We start from the raw sequence: 20,103 nt of genomic DNA, 5'->3' as shown, positions 1-20,103 counted from the left end.
GAGGAGAGTACAAAAGGGCAGAGCATTCCCAGGACACGCGCTGACCTTCAGTAATCCCACCAACCTGACGCTCGGCTTATAATTAACATCAGGAACACAGAGGGAAAAGTCCCCCTGGTCTGTCTGCGTAGCATTACCCTAACTCAAAGACTAAGACTTGAGGGAAAAAAAAGTTAAAGTAGAGTTTAAGACTCAAAGTGCAAGGTCCTGCTTCACTAATATGTTTTGAATGCCTCAGAGAGGGTAGCTGACATTCTGGAGGTGCTGACTAGCCTTCCCAATCTCCCATGTGCACAGGCCCTGCACACAGATTTTAGAAACATGCTGAACCAAGTAGGGAGACAGAGAACTGTTCCTGGAACCAGCAGACAATTGTGTAGTGAAGGAGCATGGGGCACAAAATAAGAAATTGTTCATGTGTGTTTGTGAAAGCATGCTCACCGGGTCTTGGTCCATCTGCACTATGAGCTGTTTAACAGCGTGCAGCGTGGGTTGCGCCCATGGAGAGGGATCCTGCCAGTGGCGGTTCAGGTCGAAGCCCATCAGAGAACACCTGTATGAAAACACACGCACACACACACACACACACACACACACACACACACACACACACACACACACACACACACACACACACACACACACACACACACACACACACACACACACACACACACACACAGATGGATTTAGTGGGAGAATCTCCTGCATTTTCCCTTTCTGATGTACTGACACAAATGATTATACAAAAGCAATAAACCAGCTCTAGACCTGCAGCAGGATTATAGATTGCGTTTAAAGCGAAGGCATTTTTTGAAATAATAAATTCCTGATAAGTTTGTAAAGTTCGTAGAGTTTGAACCCAAATTCAAGCAGGTACAAGGCAGATTATGCATTCAGAAATTATTATTTAAATGAGAGACCAAATGAAAGCAAAAGCGCCAGCAACAGGACTAACCCCAAGATAACAGCAGTAACACAGGAAGATCTGATGCTGGTCTGGAAAAAACAGGGTCTGAAAGGACTGACAGGGACCACTGAGTGGGGGACAGGTGTACTGAATTAAGATGAGAGACAGGTGAGAGGGGATGAAAACTGAGGACCCTACATTAACACATATATTTTTAAAAACTAATATTTTCTGCTCCATTTGTTAAAAAATTCTTTATCCACAAAGTCTCCCATATTCTAGTTAAAAGCAAAGTTATCAATGGTGCACCAGTAACAGGTAGTAACATAAATGACATCAAAATTTGAAATAAGATAACAGGCATGGCTAAAGCAATGCTGGGGTCAAAAGTCTCCCAAAAAACTCTTTGAACTGCTCCTTTAACACACATTTAGCGTGTACTAGTGGAAACAGAGTCAGATAATTCTGAAATAATGTGAAAAATCCCATAAAAATGATCTTGTTTAGTTTCTTGCACAGAAAGTGACCGTGGGCATGTTTAAAATGAGCCTTTACCTCAGCAATTCTAATAGCCCTCGGATATCCAGTCTACACAGATACAACTCCTGTTTTCTTTTCTAAAAAGATTTCCACTGTGGAAAGCTTTTTTTATAATCCTTGTCAGCAAACAGAGTGTTGTTTTGCAAACTAGCTCAGTTACTAGGGACAAAATCAAAATACAAGAAAAAAATACAAGATGAAATACTCAAAATACATAGAAACCAAAGAAACCAAGAAATTCACTGTAAATACCAAAAGTGACCCATTTGACATCATTTTCTTCTTGTGCATAAATACACATCTAGTCAGTAGTTTTACGCATTTGCACTAATCTACAGATGGTAGACAGTGTACACAACAAAAACCAAGAAAGAAATAAAGTTGTACTAACCTAATGTCTGTAAATCTATTTATGCCAGAGTATCTCTGACATTAGTGGGCTTCATTTAAAGGTTACCTGACATTATAGAGGGCAAAGAGTGAGATGGCATGCACCAAAGAGCTGCACAGAACTTAAGCAGCATAAGGCACCAGATGCTAAAGACAAAATCAGTTGCAGTTCTAAACCAGAACAAGTGTTTGCCTTGACCCAGTTCCTATACCAGAGCACTGACTCTGGCCAAAAAAAATAATAAATCTGAATCTATTTACTGACCCAGAGCGCAGAATCTCATGGACTGAGGGTGGGTTGATGGAAACTAATAACTGAGTAAAGCGTTGAGAGAGTCTCACCTAAAACTCCAGAGTTACTTTCACGTATTGTATATTAAGGAAAAAACAACAAAAATCCTTTTCTCTGTACAATTAATATCTGGTAGATCTTGCTTAATGCAGCAGAGTCATATTAAGAAATGGTTACCAAGTTATTTAATTGTCCAAACAGCTCATGTAGCACTGTGATTTGTGTAGTTGAACTTTCTTCTTGCAAAGTGATCCCGTAAGGAATACCACAGAAAGAGGATCAAACATAAAACAGATGTTGTAGTTCAAGGCTTTGTGCTATCTCTGAGACTGTGGAAAACCAAACTGGTTCTTAACTCTGCTTTACACAACCAATTCAGAACTGGCTTTTGCACCAGCCTGGGCCCATCACTAGAATAACTTTGGAAGAAAAAAACTTACTTACATATACCATCTATTTAACTTTTTAAGCTCCTCTGCATTCATCATCTATTCTGTAATTAGAAAATAAGGTTTTTCTTTTATTATGAAGGGGACCTATTTTACCCTAAATTACCTGACTATCAATAATGGCATACCTCCTAAACAGCCAAATATTGATGTTGCAATTCAGTTTAAAGTAAAACTAAATAAATCTCAAAAGAGACATTGTTTTAGAAACCAATGTTGGCAACATGCAAATCTCCTCTGAAAGATGTTAGGGTCTATGTAACAGCAGGGATACAGACAGTCCAGAAAATGTCTGAATAAAAGTCCTATAATGTGTAATAGTCTGGGCTAGATGTGGCTGATGAGGTTGTACACATTTTACCAACAGCCACCTTTAACTGCCATAATAGGATGCTGACATGCAGGGATGCGGCCTGATCTGCCCGACTCGTTGTCTTTTGGATCTTTGACATTTGCTCAAGTTGCAAGTAATAACACAGGTGTTACCGTTACCCTGAAACTGCAGAGCAGCCAGCCATGAACAGGATGCTCATCTCAGGTTAACTGCCATTGATTATTTGCTCTGCATGTTCCAGTCTGCTCTCCGCTGTATCCTGCAGAGATGGCTGCTTGGTATGCTATATTTCTCTGTGAGGGCCAGGGAGCACGCCACTGTCCATAACTTGGCAGCTGCGATTGGTGAGGTAATGACAGTCACTATTTACGAAGCTTATCGCCACTCAGTATGAAAGCAAACTAATGTAAATGGTCTTTAAGCTGTGGTCGCTCACTGGTGGGGTAGCATCCTTGCAGATGTATTTCTAAAGCAGTGGTGGCATATTACCACTAGATGGCATTCACAAACACAGTGGGAGAACACTGCTGATGCCTATTTCAGTGAGCATTAGTATTCTGGGGGCTCAGCCTATTAAGTAAAAGGCAATTATGAAGACGGGAAAGAGAACAGAGGAAAGCCGAGGAGAGGAGGATGCCCACAGAGCAGCAGCAACAATGTTAAAGACAGAGAGAAGGCGAAGATGGACATAGAGCTGGCAGAAATAACAGCCCTGAAGCCAAATACCATCTCCTAACAAATACACCGCTGTTAGCTATATAAGTTCATTAGGCTTCTTAAAGCTAGATTTAAGGAGATAAAAGCAATGTTAGATGATATAAACACAGGACTATATACAAAATAATGCATTCATTGGTACCTGTAATTTCCCAGATAGACTCCATCAGGATTCAGCATGGGGACTATCTTGAAGATCACATGATCACGCAGGATTTGAGCAACTGGATGCTGGCTCACCAGGAAGTCAATGACACCTATTACACACACATATAAATTCACCCAGGAAGACACAGACACACAAAAACAGTGGCAAAAAAAAGACTTGAAAAGAAAAAAAAGGGGTGAGCTTAACAGTTAATTGAGTTTTGAGAAACAAAAGGAGAAAGAAAAGGACAAGGAGGGGGCATCATCAGAATCAGGAGAGAAATGGGAGACGTCAAGCCTAAATCAATACAAATGGAATAGAGCTGATGACGGTGGAAAAGCAGACAGCATGCAGCGGGCTTAAAGCCAAATCATCTGATTTATAATGAGCCTCACACACAAACACACACACAGATAGAGGGACACAGATAGAGGGACACAGATGGATGGATGGATGGATGGATGGATGGATGGATGGATGGATGGATGGATGGATGGATGGATGGAGGATGGATGGATGGATGGATGGATGGATGGAGGATGGATGGATGGATGCCAGAAACAAAGGAATGATGAACAAATATGTTTTCAGATTGTTGGGTTACTCTGGAGTAAAATCACTCAATCCATTGTTTTCTAATATTGGATTGTATTTACTAGGATTTTATGCAGACTCACCAGTAAACATTACTTTTTGTGTAACTTTAATGTTCGTTAAGGTTAGGTGGAAGTTTTATTAATCTTGGGGTTTAAACACCCCAAAGTTATGTTGCTTTGTCACTGGACATGGAGCTCATCTTTCATTTGCATTCAATAAACATTTGAATTTGGCATAACCTTGGGATAACCTTGTCTGTTAGAAAACTAGAAATAATGGTAAAACTTATACCCTGCTCAAAAAATATTAAAGGAACACTTTGCAAACACATCAGATCTCAATTGGAAAATCATATAAAAAACATTATGCTGGATATCCAGACTGATATGGAATGGTTAATGTGTTAGGAACAAAAGGATACCACATTATTTGATGAAAATGAACATTACCTGTAGGATCTCTGTTCCTCCCCTTCTAGTTGGTTCTGGCAGCTCATTGTCTGCAGCTGCAATGCATTCTCCTATTGAGCTCATGGGCTTCTTAAGGTAGCTGCTGATACAGACCTTTGCTGGATCATAACCTCAGTTATGTGGACTCCTGTCTGTCTGCCTATCCGTCTGCCTGCCTGTCTGCCTGTCGACCTGCCTGCCAACATCTGGTAATACTCTCTCCTAAGGACTGCACTGTAAATATTCTCATCACCAGTACTCTCTCTCTCTCTCCTTGGATTCCTGGGTTTACCTCCTCCTCCTCTGGCTTCTGGACAACTCCAACTCAAGATTCCTTAAACAAAGTCTACAGTAGAAATAAACCTCATTTACCGTCTTATCCTGTGTGCTGAGTCTGTTTCATCCTCTGGTTTTGTTCTAATTCGACTATCTAAGCAATTCATGATACAGGTCCTTCTCAAAATATTAGCATATTGTGATAAAGTTCATTATTTTCCATAATGTCATGATGAAAATTTAACATTCATATATTTTAGATTCATTGCACACTAACTGAAATATTTCAGGTCTTTTATTGTCTTAATACGGATGATTTTGGCATACAGCTCATGAAAACCCAAAATTCCTATGTCACAAAATTAGCATATTTCATCCGACCAATAAAAGAAAAGTGTTTTTAATACAAAAAACGTCAACCTTCAAATAATCATGTACAGTTATGCACTCAATACTTGGTCAGGAATCCTTTTGCAGAAATGACTGCTTCAATGCGGCGTGGCATGGAGGCAATCAGCCTGTGGCACTGCTGAGGTCTTATGGAGGCCCAGGATGCTTCGATAGCGGCCTTTAGCTCATCCAGAGTGTTGGGTCTTGAGTCTCTCAACGTTCTCTTCACAATATCCCACAGATTCTCTATGGGGTTCAGGTCAGGAGAGTTGGCAGGCCAATTGAGCACAGTGATACCATGGTCAGTAAACCATTTACCAGTGGTTTTGGCACTGTGAGCAGGTGCCAGGTCGTGCTGAAAAATGAAATCTTCATCTCCATAAAGCTTTTCAGCAGATGGAAGCATGAAGTGCTCCAAAATCTCCTGATAGCTAGCTGCATTGACCCTGCCCTTGATAAAACACAGTGGACCAACACCAGCAGCTGACACGGCACCCCAGACCATCACTGACTGTGGGTACTTGACACTGGACTTCTGGCATTTTGGTATTTCCTTCTCCCCATTCTTCCTCCAGACTCTGGCACCTTGATTTCCAAATGACATGCAGAATTTGATTTCATCCGAAAAAAGTACTTTGGACCACTGAGCAACAGTCCAGTGCTGCTTCTCTGTAGCCCAGGTCAGGCGCTTCTGCTGCTGTTTCTGGTTCAAAAGTGGCTTGACCTGGGGAATGCGGCACCTGTAGCCCATTTCCTGCACACGCCTGTGCACGGTGGCTCTGGATGTTTCTACTCCAGACTCAGTCCACTGCTTCCGCAGGTCCCCCAAGGTCTGGAATCGGCCCTTCTCCACAATCTTCCTCAGGGTCCATTCACCTCTTCTCGTTGTGCAGCGTTTTCTGCCACACGTTTTCCTTCCCACAGACTTCCCGCTGAGGTGCCTTGATACAGCACTCTGGGAACAGCCTATTTGTTCAAAAATTTCTTTCTGTGTCTTACCCTCTTGCTTGAGGGTGTCAATAGTGGCCTTCTGGACAGCAGTCAGGTCGGCAGTCTTACCCATGATTGGGGTTTTGAGTGACCAGGCTGGGAGTTTTAAAGGCCTCAGGAATCTTTTGCAGGTGTTTAGAGTTAACTCGTTGATTCAGATGATTAGGTTCATAGCTCGTTTAGAGACCCTTTTAATGATATGCTAATTTTGTGAGATAGGAATTTTGGGTTTTCATGAGCTGTATGCCAAAATCATCCGTATTAAGACAATAAAAGACCTGAAATATTTCAGTTAGTGTGCAATGAATCTAAAATATATGAATGTTAAATTTACATCATGACATTACGGAAAATAATGAACTTTATCACAATATGCTAATATTTTGAGAAGGACCTGTATTACCAAGTTTTATTCAAATTCAGTGATAAATTTAGACTTAAAAACTGTGCTTGTATGCATGCCTGACAATGTCGGGGCATGCTCCTTATAAGATGATGAATGGTGTCCTGGGGTATCTCTTCCCAGATCCTAACCAGGGCATCACTGAGATCCTGGATTCTAAGTGGCAACCGGGTGGCGTCGGATGGACCTAAACATGATGTCCCAGAGAGGTTCTGTTGGGGTGTTGAGGCCAGTCAATGGTATCAATTCCTTTATCCTCCAGGAACTGCCTGCATACTCTTGACACATGAGGTCAGGCATTATCATGCACCAGGAAGAACCCAGGACCCATTGTACCAGTAAAGGGTCTAACAATGGTTCTAAGGATTTCATCCTGATACCCAATAGCAGGCAGGGTACCATTGTTTAACCTGTACAGGTTTGTGCGTCCCTCCATTGATATGCCTCCCCTTACCAGCAGTGTCCTACCACCGAACCGGTCATGCTGAACAATGTTGCAGGCAGCATGAGTTCACTGCAGCTTCTCCAGACCCTTTTGCATTGGTCACATGAGCTCAGAGTGAACCTGCTCTCATCTGTGAAAAGAACAGGGCACCAGTGCCAAACCTGCCATTTCCGGTGTTCTTTGGAAAATGCCAGTCAAGATCCATGGTGCTGGCCAGTGAGCACAGAGCCTACTAGAGGACACCAGGCCCTCAGGCCACCCTCATGAAGTCTGTTTCTAATGGTTTAGTCAGAGACATTCACACCAGTGGCCCGCTGGAGATCACTTTGTAGGGCTCTGGCAGAACCCATTCTGTTCCTCCTTGCACAAAAGAGAAAATACTGGTCCTGCTGATGGTTTAAGGACCTCCAACAGCCATGTCCAGCTCTCCTAGAGTAACTTCATGTCTTCCATGCTCTTGACAATGTTTTGAGAGGCACAGCAAACCTTCTGGGAATGACACATATGTGCTACCCTGGTGGAGTCGGACTGCCTGTGCAACCTCTGTAGGGTCCAGGTATCGCCTCATGCAAACAGTAGCGACACTGACCCTGGTCAAATGCAAAACTACTCAAAAGCAGTCAAAAAAATGAGGAGGAAAAAAATGGCCTCCACCAGCAAAATTATTCCTATTTTTGGGGTCGTCTCATTGTTGCCCCTTTAGTGCACCTGTTAATTTCATTAACACCAAAACAGCTTACACTGATGAAACCCTCCCTCTATTAAACTCTGATTAAAAAGTTTTCCATTAATGTTTTGAGCAGTGTATTGTATTGTTAATTTACCTTGAATACTCATAGAGCTAAAATGAAGGAGCTTTTAGCTTGAATATGAATCACCTTCAACTGCAGTGGTGCACAATTAAGGCCATTTTGTAGCACCTGAATAAAACGTTGAACTTAATACTATTGCATCTACTTGTCTCCAATGATGTCCACCGAGAAAAACGGAAAATGGTTGCAAGCAGTTAAAATTTTTCTAAATTATTTGTTTGTGACTACATCTCTCATAATTTAAAAAATAGAATACTCAATAAACCCATGCTAAATATAATGTATATTTATCATTTGTACTAAACAGAAATGGTCAAATAAAATCAAATTAAATTCTGGCCAATTATGATGATACACTTTAAAATAGACAAACTTAAAACATTAAAGCACAGTAACAAACCACATAGCTCTGCTAAATTCAATCCAATAAAAAAAAGTGAAAGCAATATGAAATAATTATTTCACCTTGACAGACAAAAGAGGCCGGAGACTCTCCAGGGTGAACACGAGCCGTGAGAAAAACGAGCTTCTTCTCCCTTTCTGAACTCACATTTTCTGTAAAGAAACAGCAGAAAGAGAATGCAGAGACATGTAAAAGCAAATAAGGAAATCAAGAAATGAAAAAAGATGGTTTTGTCAATGCATAAAGATGGAGCAGTCTAGGATAGGGAAACGAGTCATTAATATGTCCACCTTATTGTAATTTAATTAAGGATTGGGTAAGAACCCTCAGACTTGGATGTCTAATGTAACACTGGAGCGCATGAATTAAACATCAAGCCAACACTCTGCACAGAATATTCAAAAGTCATGGTGAATTATACATCTGCAGGGGTCAGGATCAGGCTGCAACAGGTGTGAGCTGAAAGAGATCTTCTCTGAGTGAAGTTTTCATGTATGGTTAAAGATTTCTTTCTGGTCTTTGACTTTATAGAGGGTGATGGACAGATGGTTTGTCCTTTTCCTTCCTTTCTCACCTCATTCTTTGCTTCCTATCTTCTCCTCTATTACTTTTGTAAAGGTAAATTTAAAATGGTGTAATGTTTAAGACAGATTGTTTGATATTAAAATGTTACATGATTTCTTTTTAAAGTAAGGTCTGCCTAGATCAGCACTATCCAGTTGCTCTCCCAATGGGGCTTTTTCCAAGAAGTAAATACAAACCTTCATTATGAGCCACAGATAAAGAGGCAAATAAAGACTAATTTTGAAGTAAAAAGGAAGTAGTTATTTTGTTGTCAGTGTTGGCTAACAAAGACTTCTCATTGGGCTGTCCAACAACACTCAACTTTTAACTCCTTTATCTGGCAGCATTTTACGTACTAAGCAGAAAAAAAGAAATGGTGGCACAGGGTAAGACAGGATACTAAAGACTTAATATTTAAAGTCTTCAGTAAGTCAGCAATACATTTTTTTATCTCTAGTTTAAAATCTAAAATAGATGCATTGCTTAAACTTGACCTCGATAACTCTACACTTAACAGAGAATATTTAAAACTCAGTGAAAACATAAAACAAGCATTTTTGATGCAGTTTTGGGGTTAAGACTATCACAGAATTAGACATGGATAAAAATAAAAATACAGATGATTACAGATTCGTCAAAAAAACAAGTTGTTTGAAGTGATTCATGAGACCTTTAATTCTGAAAACAAAGAGGGGAATCTTATAGTTCACTGAAATATTGCTGAAATTTCACCTGATATTTGTTACAATGAACTCTACATTGTTCACTGTCTCTTTTTGTGAACTGGATGTATTGTTACACCCCATACAGCCACTTTTTCAGCCATACCTGTTGAGTTGTGTGTTGACATAGGTAATAAATCAACCAATCACGTGGCTGAAACCCAATGCATTTAGGCACCAACGTAGGGAGGAAAACCTTCTGAAGTTCAAAGTGAGCATCAAAATGGACAGGAAAGGTGGCTGAGAATTTGTCAAACTCCTGATCTACTTAAGCACATTATCTCTCTGGTTTCCAGAGAATGTTCTGTAAAAGAGTGAAGCAGCAGGTGTGTCTTCTTTGTGTCAGAGGTGAGAGAAGAACTTGCAGATTGATTCAAGACAATAGAAAGGCAACAGTGAATGAAACCACCTTTAAATATAAAACACATCAAACCTTGAAACAGATGGGCAGAAGACCAACCAAGGACCCAATTTTGTCAGCTAAGAACAAGAAACTAAGGCTAGCTTTCACAGGCCCACCAAAACTGGAAAATAACAATTGGAAAAATGTTGCCTGTTCTGATGAGTTTTAATTGTAGTTGTGAGATTCAGAAGGCAGGTTCAAAATATGCCATAAATATAAATAACAGTAAATCATAGATCCACCCTGCCTTGTATCACTGTTTCAGACCGGTGGTGGTGGTATAATGGAATTCTGGGTACACTTGGCCCCTTTATTAAGATAATAAGCTTCATATATTCATATAAACCCTACCATGTCAAAAAGCGTAAATCATCTGAGACTGGTTTTGTTAACATAATAGTATTAATCCAGTCACCATGTGTCTATCCAATACAGCGTCTTTGGGACGTGGTGGAAAGGGAGATTCTCATTGCAGCTGCCTGCAAATCTGCAGTAAGAGTGATGTCATCATGTCAATATGGACCAACATATCTGAGTTGTTTTCCCACACCTTGTTGAATCTACACCTCCAATAATTAAGGCAGCTCTGAAGGCCATAAAGGGGTTCAACCAGGTACTAGAAAGGCATAACATGGATAGAGTGTTTAAGTCAGGAGTGAGCGTGTAACTGTTGTCATTTTCTTTCTTTGTGTTTGCCCTCAGGTGACCTCACTGACTAGGAAGAGATTTAAGTTGAAGATAATTTCCAATGATTTCTTTCTGAAGTTGGGATCAAGGGCCAAAAAATCCAACAAATAAAAAAATAGCAGATTAAACACTGATGATTATTTTAATAGCTTGGTGATAATTATTGCAAAGATTAAAAAGCAGCACTATAGACAGGGTAAACAAGCAGCATCCATTCATTACATCCCAAGTCCAGCTTAAATCCATTGAGGTCAAAGTTTTGTTGTTGTGTTTTTCTTTTGCCAGTGTTTCCCTTCTATTCTGCTGTTGCTAATAGATGGAAGTGATTGTGCCCCTCATTGCTATACACAAACATAATATCTTATCGATTCCTTCGCTCTCTTCTGCTGAGCAGAGAAAATGCTAATTAGCAACAGGCTAAGCTCCTTTCCTTCTCCTTAATTCCAATTTAACCTCAGAGCAATGTGTGCATGTGTGTCTGTTTAAGTAGTTAGGAGTTGTAAAAAAAAAAAGCATTGTTCTATTAAAGTGCTCGGCCTCAGAATTTATTTAGCTTTTTCTTCCTTCTGCCCTTCACAGAGACAAATGGGTTTGCCATTCAGGAGTTTCTGTGGGGCGGAGCTGTTGTAAATGTGAGCGCTTGCGTCTTGGCCGGATGAAGGGAGCTTGGTGGCTGTGAAATTCCATCACACAGAAATTCAGCTGTGGTCTCAACCTGAGGCTACCACATAGACCCGAGGTATAACAACATAGAACCGACATACACAATACGCAGAGTAAAGCAGTAAAAGCACAGGCACACATATTCCCTACAGTAAAACCAGGAAACCGAAGCAAAGAAAGCTGCCAAGGTCTCGACTTACTTGGGAATTCAGCCATCATGGCCATGCTACATTTAGTCTCAGTGTTATTGTGCCCTCACTGCTTTCTTTAAAACAATCTCTTACAGCAGGCTCCTGGAGCTCACAGAGGATGTACGCTTTATCCCACATCGCTCTGTGTGTCTGTGTGAGTATGTCTCCTCAGAGCGCTAACAAATGCTCCCCAAGTAGTTGTTGTTGTTTATGTGCCTGTATCTCTGCATTGCTGTTTCTGGGTGTGAGCAATCAAGCATTGTAGCACAAAATGAAGCCCAACTATTCCATGCAGGCTCACCACAACATCCTCAGAGAACCTACAGAAAATAAAGCTATAGATAGAGTGAATGTCCTGACAAATTTGACTCAGGTGACGGTAGCATTTCATATGAAAGGTTGGGGTCAAGTTGTGGTTGAGCCTTAAGGGCAAAGGGATGCAGCAGCATCTCCTGACCCCAAGGTGGCAGTGAAGATCAGTAGCTGGGGCATTAAAGAGAGATGGAGGCTGACAGAAGGTCAAAAGAAAAGAAAAAAAAGACAAGGTAGAAAATGAGACTGAAGGATATCTTTCAACACAAATCCTCAAACTCTGCAGGTTTCTTCTTGACAGTTTTCAGAAATTGTAGTAAAAGGGAAGAGCAGTAAACATCAACTCTTCAACAATAAATGCTTTCCAAGAGGAGCACTGAGCTAAATGTCAAACCAGCATCACTGTCTTGTCAGTTATATAAAACACCAGTTTTTGTCACCTAACAGATATTTTATTTACTTTTAAAGTTATATAAACCAGAGGAGAAAAACATCTCGTAATCTGACAAGAGTCCTGATGGCTGGGAAAATAAATTAAAATGTAGATAAAACCATTAACTGATTATATAACTTAGCATTCCCAACAATAGGCTAAGCAACATGACAGAAAGAGAGAGAATATTTCCCATACATTTAAGGAATCGTTCTATCGATTTATATCTGTTGTCTGACTTGGAGCTGGAAATTAAATCAAGCCAAAGCTGACAGCATTCTAGCTGTAAGTTAAGAAATAATATGGTTTGCTGTTTGTTTTGGTGCTCACTGCTATTATCAATTCAAGCCAACAAGATTTCTCCTCATTTTGTGCATTGAAACACTAAAGGATGATGTTCACAAATAGTTATTTTAAGGCACTACCTGTGGACCTTGTTCAATGAGACAAAAGAGCTAGTAAATAGCTAATACCAGCACCTTTAACTATATTCTACAGTCTTATTCAATAAAATAGAATATTATTGCAAAGTTCCTTTATTTCACTAACTCAATTCAGTAAGTGAAACACAGTATAAAGATGAATTACATACAGACCTTTTTTTATTAGCTTTTATTTCTGTTAATTGTGCGCATATTCATGGCATTTAAGATTACAATATTACATCAGACCACTAAACAACATTTTATTACAGAAATGTGGGCTTTTAAATGTATGTTTAACGCCTGCTTAAAGGTTGTCATTTTCAAAAGGTATTTTTATCAGATAAACAAGCCTCATAGGAATGCATTTTTTATTTATTGACTGTTTTTGATGTAAAACAATTCAGCAAACTTTGACTTTCTAAGTTGGAAGTTCGACTTTGTGCGTTGTTTCTTCTCCAATTGAGAACTCAGAAAGTTTGACTGAGTTGAACAAGACACAACTAGCATCTTCTACATTGACGTCAAGTCCACATTTCACTTCATGGAAGTTGTAATACATTAATATTTTTTTTAACTTGGCTTTGAATACTTAAAAAAAAAAAAAAAAACACTACAAATTTGATGATTTTTGTGCAAAAATAAGTAAAGATTTCATGTGTTAAAAATTTCCACTCTTGTAGGATAGATGAGGTCTGTAACAAGCTTCTGATTTTTAACAATACCTAAAAATGTCTCGAAGTGATGTTTCTCAGGGAACATTATCTCCAGTTGCTGTGAGCAGGTCTTTGTGTAGTAAAGTAAATTTAAGCTAATTATTCCTCAAGTTCATTGTGAAATTTACACTGGTGGCACTATAACCTTCCAGTTATTTATTTATTTATTATTACAATTTTTTGCAAGTGGAACTAATGGGATGTCTTCCAGTGTTGCGACCTCAAATTCAATCAAGGGTACACATTTAACAAATTAGCATTTCCATGGTAACAGGAAGCACCAGAGAATGAGGCTGTCTATAACAGGCAGAGTGGGAGTATATTACCTTACAGAGCTAAAATTATTTTATGACGTGTTCACTTAAAACAGGTACAGCATGTGTGTGAGAAATATGTGATGCTGTAGAAATGTTGTAAACCAACTGAAACCTGGAGAGAGAAAGGAAAAAGAAGAAATAAAGGCATGAGGACAAATACCTTTCTGTTGTTGCACTGAAAGGTAAAGAATAAACAGAGACCTGCTGGTCTGTCGTCTCTGACAGCTGAGAGAATAAAGCTAAAACAGAACATAAAAGAGATAGAAACGGCAAATGGGTGCCATAATATTTTAGGCAAAAAGCTGAAGTCGACCCAAATACAAAACATTACTTACAAAAGCATTAAAAAAAAGCCTCAGGTACGAATAAAGGCACAAACTGACCGAAACCTGATGAACTAAAAAGAGGATATTTCTACCAAAGAACTGCATTGACCTTCGAAGGTTTAGGAGTATATATATATATATATATATATATATATATATATGTATATCTATCTCCATATATTTATCTGTACCAAATCTTTCTATAACTATAGATAAAAATATATTTGGATACAAAACTATATACATCTATATATCTATATCTATGTATAGCTGTAACTATATTTATATATATATATCTACTTTTATATCTACATATATATCTATATATATCTCTATGTTTATATAAATATATATTTTAGTTTTGCTTTTTTGTCACATGTCATGTTTCAGGTCATTAAACAAATTGTAATACTGGATAACCTGAATAATCACCAAAAGCAGTTTTCAAATGACGATTACATTCATTAAAAGGGGAAAAAACTATCCAAACCAACCTGACCCTCTGGGAAAAGTAGCTGCTCCCCTTGTTAAATCATGACTTAACTTTGATTAAATCACATTTTTTAGAAAGCTGAGCTCAATTTCACAAGTTATACCAGGCCTAATTATTACCTGACTTGCAGATATCATAAATTATTGATATTAAACCTCTCTGATGGCTGAAAGATCTCAAAAACAACACATCATCTAATAAAAAACAAATTAATTGACATCTTTCAGTCTTAAGAGAGTTCTAAAGACTTTGAGATACAAGTGAACCAAAGTGAAAGCCTTAATCCACAAGTGGACAAAACATGCAGCAGTTTTTAACCTTCTCAGAAGTGGGTGGTCAACCAAAATTACTCCAAGAGGACATTAACAATTCAACCTGGAGGCCACAAAACAACCCAGAACAACATCTAAAGCACTGCAGGCCTCACTTGCTTCAGTAAAGATTCAACAATGAGAAAGAGACTGGGCAAAATGGCATCAGTGGGTGAGTCCCAAGGCCAGAACCACAGCTGATCAAAACAACACGAAAGCCCTTCTCACAGTTGCAAGAAAACATCTTGGTGATCCCCTTTTAGGACAACATTCTGTTGATTGACAAGACAAAAGTGGAACTTTTGTGTGTATCATATTACATCTGAACAAAAACTGACCGCATTTAAGAAACAGACCATCATACTGACAGTTGAACATGGTGGTGATGGTAGTGTAAGGGTTTGGAGCTACTTTGCCTGAAGTTTGCTCTCAGAAAATCCTCCAGGAAAATGGCCAACCAACAGTACAAGACCTTAAGTGCAATCACACCTTGGTTCTGCAGGAGGACAACAGTCCCAAGCACAGTGGCAAGGCTACCTCTGATTTTCTCATAAAAGAAACAAAATTAAGTTTTTGGAGAAGCCTAGCCATCGTCTGGACTTAAATCCAATTCAGATATGTACTCTGTAGTATGATCTTAAACACGCTGTTTGTACTCAACCACAGTGCACCCATCCTCTGACGACTACTTCCTACAGAATAATTTGCCATGTTACAGAGCTCACTGTACTCCAGTTGCCTCCACAGTCAACAGATCTCAATCCAACAGAGCTCTTTTTCATGTGGGGAAGTGAGGGATTCTCCTTATGAATGCCAGAAATCTGCAGCAACTACATGATGCCATCACATCAAAATGGCCCAAAATCTCTGAGGGTTGTTTCCAACACCTTGCTGAGTCTAATCCATTAAGGTGGTTTTGAATGTACAATGGGTGTCATCCTGGTACAAACAAGGTGTAGCTAATGCTAAATGGCCTGCACTTGTATAACATTTTATCCAGTCCAAGGTCTTCAAAGCACTTTACGCTACAATCAGTCATCCACCAATTCAGACACTGACAATGGTAGACTACATTGTAGCCACAGCTGCCCTGCGGCAGACTGACAGAAGTGTGGCTGCCATACTGTTGGTGCCACCGGGTCCTCTGACCACCATCAGCAGGCAAGGCGGGTGAAGAGTCTTGTCCACGGACACAACGACTGAGATGGACGAAGCGGGGGGTTCAAACCAGCAACCCAGAGGTTACAGAACCCTTACCTCCTGGGCTACCGTCGCCCAGAAGTTTCCAGTTAGTATATAGTGCACTATTAAAGGGTTTAGCGGCTTTTATTCTTCTCCCTCTGAGTCAGAGGATTTTTGAGACCAGTAAAATGAGAGTATGAAGGAAAATTTAAAGGGCCAGGTGTAATGTAGTAATTGACCAAACATTTTGAAAACAGTGATTGTGTTATGTTTAGGTTTGTGTATGAAGAAGGTACTTCCTGTAGGAATCTTATGCTGTTACTCCTCTTGTGTGGCAGTATATTGTCTATGCAGTGCCACCTAGTGTTTGGAAGGGGGACTGCAGTGAATCACAGCAGTATAAAGATTCACTAATGGTGGAGTTAGCTGATCACTTACCAATGCAATACTGTGTTCTGGCATTTATACTTGGATAAAATGTGTTAAATCTTTGAAAACTACATGAGCCAAAACTACTAGAACAGGAAAATGTTACTGCTTTTAGTACACAGTGCAGACTTTTCACGATAGTACAGCAGCCAATCAGAGACTGAAGTGATGAGGAAAGTAGCACAAGCTAAATCACAGAAACAAATTTCTACTAGGCAGTCTGTCATTCGAATAACTAATGCAGCAGTTCAACAAAAACCTTTAGAAGGGATTTTCTTATTGTGTAACGCAACTACTTCTTGTTCAAACCCTCATCTTTTTATTAATTACTTAGGTTATATTTTCTGCAATTCCATTGCATCAAAAAGAGTTATGTCTTCAATGTATGAACATAAAGTTTGATAAAGTGCCTAAATGCAACAACACATCACAAGCCTTTCTAGGATTTACCAAAGTATTTTCTTAAGGAGGCTTCACTTAATGAGAATCAGAATCAGAATCAGAATCAGCTTTATTGCCTAGTTCGTACATACAAACAAGAAATTTGACCCTGGTACATTTTGCTCTCTGGGTTTTTTTTTAAATGTTTTTTTTTTAAGCGTTGTAAGATATATTTATGCATATATCTTTATGTCCTTAAATATACAAATATACACATATACAGAGGTGCATTTGCAACTTCAGCATGCAGTTGTTTGGCACTCTATTAAATGTTCATCAGAGAAACATCCTGGGGGAAGAAACTGTCTCTGTGGCGGCTGGTTTTAGTGAACAGTGCTCTGTAGCGGCGGCCTGAAGGTAAAACTCTAAACAGTTTATGTGCAGGGTGTGTGGGGTCTGCAGATATTTTTGCAGCTCTTTTTCTGACCCTAGACCTGTATAAGTCCTGGATGGAGGGAAGGTCAGCCCTGATTATTCTCTCTGCAGTCCTGATTATTCGTTGCAGTCTGGACCTGTCCTGTTTTGTGGATGAGCCAAACCACACTGAGATGGATGAAGACAGGACAGACTGAATGATGGCAGTGTAGAAGATAACCAGCAGCTCCTGTGGAAGGTTGAACTTCTTGAGTTGCCTCAGGAAGTACAGTCTCTGCTGGGCCTTCTTTCGAACAGTGTTCCTAAGAACCTGAAGTGGTCCACAGCTGACACGGTGTTGTTGAGGATGGTGAGGGGGGTGTATGGGGGTGGTGTTCTCCGAAAGTCCACCACCATTTCCACAGTCTTGAGTGGGTTCAGTTCAATGTAGTTCTGACAACACCAGTATACCAGCCAATCCACCTCCTGTCTGTATGCAGACTAATCACCGTCCTGGATCAGACCGATGACAGTGGTGTCATCTGCAAACTTCAGGAGTTTCACGAACGAGTCCGCTGAGGTACAGTCATTAGTATAGAAGGAGAAGAGGAGGGGGGATAGAACACACCCCTGGGGGGCACCAGGGTGTGTTCTATCCCCATGGGGCACTGGCACTTCCACTATCATAAAACAAATGAATGGTTTAAGAGATTGGGAGTGCTGACGTAACATTTGTGTATTGCTTATCAAAACTCCTTCTCTAGTTGTCCTGAAAATATCCCAATTAATGAAATGTCATAACCTAAAACATTTTAATCTACATTTGCATTGCTATTCCTTATATTGAAGACAAGACACATAAAAAAGTAATACAGTTAGATTTAGGGCTGCACGGTGGTGCAGTTGGTAGCACTGTTGCCTTGCAGCAAGAAGGTCCTGGGTTCAATTCCAGGCCAGGGGTCTTTCTGCATGGAGTTTGCATGTTCTCCCCATGCATGCGTGGGTTCTCACCGGGTACTCCAGCTTCCTCCCACAGTCCAAAGACATGCCTGTTAGGTTAATTGGTCACTCTAAATTGCCCTTAGGTGTATGAATGAATGTGTTCATGGTTGTATGTGTGTTGCCCTGTGATGGACTGGCGACCTGTCCAGGGTGTACCCTGCCTCTCGCCCATAGACTGCTGGAGATAGGCACCAGCTTCCCTGTGACCCATTATGGATTAAGCAGCAGAAATGACTGACAGTTAGATTTAGTTCTAGATGATGTCCTGTATTAGCATATTTTTATATTTCTTTTAAGCTCTGATTTTTTTCTACCTCAGTATGATTTTATGTCAAGTAGCTGCTGTAATTTTCTTCCTGGAGTTTATATTACACTCCATCTGTGGCTTACATTTATTAAGCATCCAAACTCTTTTGTGATGTGAATTCATCATTGCATCCCTGCTGTTTAGAGAACAGTATTTTCTCCTGAGAGACCACGTCTCACATCTTCTGAGTACCATCAGAACAGTTCAGAACACGGTTAAGAAAAAATAAATATATTTATATATAAACATGAATGAGTGTGCATGTAAAAATTTATGTATATGCCACAGTGAGAGTATGGAACCTTGGGAGGGGGGAGATGGCGGGTGACAATGAGTGAGTGAAAGCAGCAAGAAGCACAATTTATGCCCACACCTCCATATCAAAGTGCTACCTCAGCATTTTTCTCACCTGCCAAAGTCATGCACCGCACCACACGATGCAGTGCTGCTCATTCTCCTGCTGCTTGCCAGGAAGGGGAGGTAAGAAAAAAAACTGAATGATGTCAAACTCGGATCAGCTCAGATAAATATGTAAATTACATGGGTGTAGAAAAATGCTGGGGAATAAAAAAAATACAACATAAATCAAATGGATTCTGAAGGTCAGTCCTGATTGTGCTGGTCAGCTCTTTCTATGACAACCCTCTCAGAAACGTTGGGCCTACGCTCATAAGTTGTGACATGATGTAATTAACTGAGATCTTGGTCATCTTTTCTCTTCCGCCTGTACAAAAGAAGCCCTGACAGGACTTCTTGAAGACATGGCAGATATTTAAAAGAAATTACCCTTGTTAAAAGAAAATTTAATCAAGATGCTTCTAAATCTCACTTGTGTCTAAACCTTTTTGACATGAGAGCCACTAAACCATAGCCATCCTGATGGATCATAAATAGCAGTGAGTTTTAAACTGAAGCACATAAGAAAACAGAATATAAATTCTAAATCAAGTATATACAGCTGCCCTGTTCATTACAAACAGTATAAAAAACTAATAAATTCAGTTTCCCACTGCATGTCTCAACAACCAAGGCATCCCCATATCTCTGTTCTGTGGATTTTACACTAATAAATTGACTTCACTTCGGTGAAATGGCAACAAGCCATGCTCGACGATCCGCTCGCAGCATTGCATCGAGGATGGGCGTGAGCCGTAAATTGTCACTGACGATGAATTTATACAGAGCCTTGAAACGGGAGGCAGCGCTGCGCACTGACCAGTCGAGTGAGGTTCAATAGGCATTGAGCCGTTTAAAACACACCCTAACTCCACCTGCTATAACAC

The 20,103-nt window shown here is 39.9% G+C and overlaps 1 protein-coding gene across 1 annotated transcript in view; it reads right to left on the bottom strand.

Annotated features, from left to right (window-relative positions):
• agbl4 (AGBL carboxypeptidase 4) overlaps positions 1-20,103 on the bottom strand; it is a 479,295-nt gene that overhangs the window by 47,620 nt on the left and 411,572 nt on the right. Inside the window, exons 7-9 of the mRNA XM_047374823.1 lie at positions 8,608-8,697; positions 3,775-3,889; positions 442-553 (exon numbers count right to left, since the gene is read on the bottom strand). Coding sequence (XP_047230779.1) covers positions 442-553; positions 3,775-3,889; positions 8,608-8,697 — 317 coding nt within the window. The remainder of the gene's footprint in view (positions 1-441; positions 554-3,774; positions 3,890-8,607; positions 8,698-20,103) is intronic.

The sequence above is a fragment of the Girardinichthys multiradiatus genome, chromosome 9 (genome assembly GCF_021462225.1).
Source record: "Girardinichthys multiradiatus isolate DD_20200921_A chromosome 9, DD_fGirMul_XY1, whole genome shotgun sequence".
In the NCBI taxonomy this organism is placed as follows: Eukaryota; Metazoa; Chordata; class Actinopteri; order Cyprinodontiformes; family Goodeidae; genus Girardinichthys; species Girardinichthys multiradiatus.
The sequence above is the reverse complement of the archived record's forward strand: the minus strand, read 5'-3'. Positions and strand labels throughout refer to the sequence as shown.